Here is a 7,032-nt window from a genome sequence, read left to right on the forward strand (position 1 = left end):
TTTAATTCTACGTATGCTATTAATTGTTTTCATTAAATTGAATATAAAAAGAACGAAAAATCGAAGGCAACCTAATAATGTCAATTGTCATTGTTATTTACTTCAGCAAAAACAATAATAAAGTATTTTCAAGTTCCGTTCTTTCAAAACTTATACTTGTTATGTAATTCGAAAGTATTTTTGAATCATTTCAAATATATTATACAATGTATAAATAATTTGTCTAACAAAAAAAAAACAAAATTGCCCTTATATATTATATACATTATATTTTTTAATTTTTTTTATTTCAACATTTCAATTTGCATTAGTTTATTGGTAATTTTTAAAATTATGGGGTGACCTTCATATAAATATAATTAATTGGCAGTACGACTTTTCATTAATTTTTATAATTATGATATTATACATATTTAAATATAAATCAAATTAATTAAAAAAATTATGAAAACACGTATTGTTTACGCCAGTGCACTAGTATATATAACAAATTTTTTGGCATAAGAAAATAAGAAAAAAAGCTAAAAATATACATGTATATTCATCTTACTCTTAAATACGTCCAAAAGTGAATTATTGCATATATATTTTTATTGATTTTAACAAAAAAAAAAAGTTGTACAAAGTGTTAAACATGTAGAAACATATCAAGAGCCACACTCTTACAAGCAAAAGGCTACAAATTTTGAATAAACTAAAATGTAATTACTAGTCATGGCAGAGGGACAACAGCTTTCATTTGTGTCCTCAAATGTATGTTTTTCGTATGAATAATATGTCCTCAAATGTTTGGCCATCTTCCCACAAGCACAAGATTTGAAAATTTAATTATTATAGAACTTTATTCAATTCTTAGTGGAAAAAAACAAACTTAATTCATAAATGTGGGGCAATGTTTTTAAATTAGAGTTGAAAGTCCACTTGTACTTTTTAGACATGGATTTTAATTTCTTGCAAAAGTCAAAGCTAAAAACTAAAAAGTGACCTATGTTTAATTATTAATTTCCTAGCTCATAGGTTTTGGATTAAAAAAATAATTAATAGATAAATAGATAAATAAAATGTGGCAGGCCTTGTCAGTAGGGTTTGGTATATTTTGAGACTAGACTAGAAACGTCGGTAATTGGCCATAAAATAATTTAAAGTTATAAAATATATCGATAATTTGATTATAATAATGTTTTTATCTTTACTTATTTATTTAATAATAGCTAAACTCATTATAAAAACTCTCAATTTAATGTATAGACTAAATTACCCTTATAAATTAAATTACAAACTACAAAGAAAATATGAAAACATAATTAGACAACCTACCGACCCAAAGTTGTCTCCAAATTTCAAAATCACGGCCCACTTCACAATATCTAACACCCACGTTTCTTCAACCGTGCTCTCAATCTAATTTTGTCCCAATGATATCCTCACGTCAATGCTCTTCAACCCCACGTTAAGTTACGGTAATTTTTTTATTTTTTTTACAAAATGGTAAAAACAAGAAATTTTGAAACCGTTTCATTTCTCTTATATCTTACTAACACATCATGAAATTCAAATATTACGATACACATGCAACACGTGTGCACCGTAACTAGTATATATATATACGCATCCCGTTTAGGGTTTTTCGGTACTTGTATATTTGTTTAAAAAATTAGGAACGAAATTTAAACTTTCTGATTCTTAATGAGTTTTATTTTCTTAATATAGATACGAAATGCATTTACAAATGGTTATTATTTTATCAGTATACCTTTAAAATAATTAAAATGCCATTATCCAAATGACAATATCATTTAACACTACAACAAAAAACTAATAAACAAGGGTAAAAAAATATTGTTCAAAAGGAGACCGAAACCGATGTTAAAAGTACTGTTGTTAAAAGTGCGGTAAAAGACAACAGTTAAAAACGGTTGTTTTTTTAGCCAACGACAACGGTTTTACAACAGTGAAAAACTGTTGTCGTTGGCTCACAAAAACAACGGTTAAAAACGTTGTCTTTTTTATCGCACTTTTAACAACATGACCTTTAACATCAATTTAAGAAACCCCTTTAACAACGGTTTTCACCCTTATTTTTTTTCAGGTATAAAATTAAAAAAATTACAATTTCTAATATTATAAATTTCTAAAAATTTGAAATTTGAAAATAAAATTTAATATACAATTTTTCAGTATTTTAAATTACTAAATATTCAAAATTTGAATCTTAATTTCATGCACACTAGAAAATAGAGCTATGCTAATATCTTGATAAACTTGAAAACGCATAGATATTTTTTTCCAAATAGAGATTCTTCATGAAAGCCGCATCCATCTTTTTCTTCTGATTTGTCTGTCTAATCAACTAAGCATCCCCACACTCTACCAAAATAAAAAAGGAAGCATATTTAGGAACCAAAATACAAAGAGTTTATAGACCAGAACACAAAACAAGAACAGGAACCTCCCTAGCATGGAACTTCGTAAATAGAGATGGAGCAAACAATAAACCAACTAATTGACAGTAGTAATTTCCAACAATAAAAAGAGATATTTCACCATGATATACTCTGCTTATTCAACATAATTTGAAGCCTCCCATCCATGTCACATACATCTCACACTGATTAGTGATTAGCATCATGATATGCAATATGTATCAAGTTACCTCCTTAATTCCACTTTTGGAGGTGGATGTTCCTGATAGAAGCTAGCCATAGGTGTTTCTTTGAATATCAAACTCTTCCCCCACATTTTGATTTCAGCTTCCTGTTTCTCATGTTTAAAAATGAAAAAGCAATAAAGCAGAATTCAGACACTCATTGTCGTAAATTGTAAAAGTGAAATTAAATCAGAATTCTACGTACCTTTGTTTTGGCTTGCAAATTAGTCTTCTCAACTTCCTTCGCATGGATCTTTTCCTCAAGTTTTGAATAAAACTTCTCAAACAAAATACATGTCAGTCCATATCATTAAAAAAACACTCAACATGTCCGTACTAGAAGTAGCAAAATACTAACCTCTTTATCAGATGATTTCAGTACATCTTTATCATCTTTGACATCTTTGCTCATGCTTAGCCCTGCATCTGCACCATGTCTAGAGCCTAAAGGTTTCTCATTCTTGATCTTCCCCGTACTATTTAGCGGTTTTGATTAATTAGAATCACCAGGAATTTTAATTCCAATTTCCTAGAAGAAAATATTAACATTATAACACAGTGAAGTTTGAAAAGGGTTGATAATTGTATACAAAATAAAACACGGCTCTCCAACCTTCATTAGGTTTGTTGCATGAATTTCTGAAGGCAAAGAAGGTTCTTCTGTAAGTTCCAAGCCCGAAGGTACATTGTTGTTCAACTTCACAACATTCTCGAAAGTCTCACTCACATTGTCAAGTTGTAAGCTGCCATTGAATGTCCCATTGACCTCAGGACGATGGATACCATTTTCACAATCCGCTTCTTTCCATTTTCAGCATCCATTATAACAGTTGCCTGAAAAAATGATATTTCTCATCATAAGTTCAGAAAATTACACAAAATAGCTAATCACCGAATCTTGATATGGGGAAAACTATGTTTGTAGATAATAAGATAAAAAAAAAAAAAGTTTAAATCACAGTACTCAATGATACGATATCGTATGCAGAAAAATCAGAAATCAATGTACTCGACAAGTAGCATACCTGACACCAGCATCTCCGACGATGCCAATAGCCATACCAGTAGCGAGGCAACAAGATCGCAAGAGAGTTCAGAAGAAAGATGCGCATATCGATCAAACAAGTAGTCTTTGAGCTTTAAAAAAATCACTAATAGACAACGGTTTTAAAAAACCAATGTCTTTGACCCAAAAAACAAGCCAATAGACAACGGTTTCAGGAACATTGGAAAAGGATTCAAATTCTACAAGGCTTTTCTCAACTGGTTCATTATCATCATTGTAAACTGAACAATAAATAAATAAAATGACTGTAATACCAAAAGAGTGCACACATTAGTGATTAATAAACGACCCCATAATTGCTAATTTGTTCAGAATGACATTAACAATTCAAACCAGTACAGTCAATGAGTTATTCACCTCAAACGGGTAGCAAGTTACAACTCAAATCTCATAGCATAATCGCAATTTCAATTCACTCGTATATCAAATTTGGCAACTAAAATCAGATCTAGAATGACATGAATCTTTAAACAAGTAAACAAATTGAAAGCTAACAAATTGAAGCAATAAGAGAAGGCGGGGCAACAATAGAAACATCTGCAACATCCAGGCTGTCCATAAATGGCTGGAAACAAAGTACAGAAACATGACCATTATCACATTATCACAAAAGACACAAACCAACAAAATATCTGTTGGATTCGCGTTTCATCGTCGAATGATCGACATAACAAAAAAAATATCTAAAAACAAGCAGAATAAGAGAATAAAATAACACATGGAACTAGCTTAGAAATTTCTTTCGCACTTCTTAGTTCTCAAAATATCGACATCATGAGCAAATGGTGTTACATGGTTACAGACAGTGCACAAGATGAACCCATTTTCCTCGTGTAACTTTTCTGAGGGTCTTGGAAACTAAATAAATTCATCAAACAAAAGATTGAATCTATCAACATCAGCTCATATACTACTTAATAGAATACATAAAAAAATGAAGTTATATTAACTGTATAATATTTGTCTGATTTACTTAGCTATTGACCAGATTATGTTAATAAAGAGTGATGTACAGTTTGCACATAGCCTCATAAACCAAAATTACCAAGTCTGACTCAGGGGATCATGTCATCTCTTCCAATACTTCTCAAAGTTAATTGGAAAGAAATCGACTTGTGCTTTAGAATTTTGGAAGACAATCTTATCCAATGCCCTATTTGTATTAGCTATCAATTTTAGCACTTACGGGTATCCATCAATCATTTCTGCCAAAAATCCCTTACTTTAGATTTCAAAACTAATTAAATCGATAATTACCCACGTAAAAGGAAAAAAAAAAATCATCGCACTCTACAGATGTAGGAATACATTGAAAATTTATGATAAACTGCTAAATTTTAGAAAATTTACCCACAAAATAAATTCTGAAAAAATCAAAAATTAATTCGATCGGTACCTTCAATGGAATCGAATAAAGTACCTACAATAAATAATATACCACAAATTAATAATATAAATTCAAATGGACCAAAAACCTCAAATTTTGAAACCCTAATTTTCGAAATATACCTCAGCTCTTCAAAATCGAGTTCCCAACTACTAAATAACCTTGCTCCAAGGCTGAACTCCAATCGACGACGGCAACAGAGAGAAAATCACACGACTGAAGAAAATAGGGTTGATGAGGATGGTGATTTAAGGGTGTAAAATCAATAGTAAAAGATATCCCTTTCCGAGTGCTTTCCAAATATTTTCTCGGATCTAAATTTTAAGTACCAACGACGAAGAAATTTCCGGTCTAACGTGGCGTTTTTGGTTGAAAAAAATGGAAGAAATATGGAGATAGAGACACACAAACGACGAAGACGATAGATAGGAAATAAAATGGTATACTAAGATGTGTCAATTTTTTTTTTAAAAATTTAAAACAACAAAGTAGGTTCATAGACAACATTTTTTAAAAATCCTTTGTCTATGAGCGGGTTTTTTGGGGCTATCCCAACAGTTTATTAAAACCATTGTCGTAGCCCAAAAAACCCGCTCATAGACAACTATTTTCATAAAACCGTTGTCTTTGTCATACATACGACAACGGTTTTTAAAAAACTGTTGTATTTTTTCAACAAAAAACGGGCAAGAACAACGGTTTTTAATAAAACCATTGTTAAATGGAAAAAGACAACGGTTTTTCGAACAAAACCTTTGTCTATTGGATGTTGTTGAATCCCAAATTTGTTGTAGTGTAAAGTCTTGGGATTATAATATGTATTTATGAATTAAAATATATATACAAAATCTCTATTGATACCCTAGTAATATTTTATGTCGATCCCCATAAGAAGCAACCAAGAAGTGGGGTCATGACCGAGGAATCCAGAGCCCGAAGCTTGGACCTTGGATCTGGGTAATATGTTGGATTGTTTAGGGTGGCGGAGAACTGGCAGATGTCTTAGTTCAGGTAGTCAGTGAGAGGATCGTTAAAGGAGTCTAAGATATTGGGAAAGATCAAGGTCCGAGTGAGGGGAACCGAGCTCAAAGAGATAGAGTTGTAGAGTACAGAGACTGATGTCAAATCAAATCCATCAAATCTTCACCAAGATATCCCCTATATTGATATTAGAAAAGTATTTTTGTTAGAGATAGACTTGAATTCGAAAAGCAAACAAATCTCCGCATATATGGATACAATCTTGCATTTTCCTGTAAATACGGATGTTTGCCTTATATTTAAACATTCACAATTGATTCACATATATACCTATAGAGTTTCTCACTTTTAGTGATCCTAGCTCATAAAGACTTAAGCATTAGAGTGGCTACGTCGAAAAACATTTTCGACGCTCATTCACAAGGTGTTTCGTGTGTGCAGCTTACCAGTTGGGTATTCGGTCACGTCAGATGGAGAAAACAACTTGGGAGATCCCCACTTCTACCATGAATTTTCCAAGCAATAACAATTGGCCTTGTCTGTTGTAACCTAATACTAGGCGTAGATATGGTGTCCACACAAAGAACTAAGTTAGAGAATAATAAATAAGATGAGGTATCATATGCAGCGGTAAGGCTCTATAGGGGCAAGCACTGAGTGAGAGCTTGATAATGGAGTAGTTGGTGCAGATGATCTTGGTGGTTGTAGTAACCCGATTACCTTTTTAAGGCGATTAAAATTTAAACAATATTAAGGGTTATTTTAAGGGTTATTAATGATAACAAATCTATGGCTTAAACAAATTAAGAAATAAATTTCAGGCTTCGGAGCCCCGAAGAGTTCGGAAGATCCTAAGGAAGTTTGGAAGCATGAAATGATCAGAAGAAATATCCGAGGTAGCGGTAGAGTTCGAATGATCCGAACTAAGATCGAAACGTCCAAAGTGTGTTA

General features: G+C 31.7%; 1 protein-coding gene across 1 annotated transcript; it reads right to left on the minus strand.

The window, feature by feature from the left end:
• Positions 1-2,228: 2,228 nt before the first annotated feature.
• Positions 2,229-3,896, minus strand: LOC140894516 (protein WVD2-like 4). Its single transcript, XM_073303037.1, has 6 exons — positions 3,673-3,896; positions 3,261-3,481; positions 3,006-3,176; positions 2,853-2,924; positions 2,654-2,754; positions 2,229-2,367 (listed from the first exon to the last, which is right to left on the minus strand). The coding sequence occupies exons 3-6, from the start codon at positions 3,057-3,059 to the stop codon at positions 2,343-2,345; spliced, it is 252 nt and encodes an 83-aa protein (XP_073159138.1). The 5' UTR covers positions 3,060-3,176; positions 3,261-3,481; positions 3,673-3,896; the 3' UTR covers positions 2,229-2,342.
• Positions 3,897-7,032: the final 3,136 nt, after the last annotated feature.

Source organism: Henckelia pumila, chromosome 4 (assembly GCF_033568475.1).
Source record: "Henckelia pumila isolate YLH828 chromosome 4, ASM3356847v2, whole genome shotgun sequence".
Lineage (NCBI taxonomy): Eukaryota > Viridiplantae > Streptophyta > Magnoliopsida > Lamiales > Gesneriaceae > Henckelia > Henckelia pumila.

Coding starts and splice junctions, on each gene's coding strand:
- LOC140894516 (XM_073303037.1), bottom strand. CDS start 3,059: ATGAGCAAAGATGTCAAAGATGATAAAGATGTACTGAAATCATCTGAT. Junction 2,755..2,852: donor ATTTGCAAGCCAAAACAAAG/GTACGTAGAATT, acceptor CATGAGAAACAG/GAAGCTGAAATCAAAATGTG. Junction 2,368..2,653: donor CCAAAAGTGGAATTAAGGAG/GTAACTTGATAC, acceptor TTATTTTGGTAG/AGTGTGGGGATGCTTAGTTG.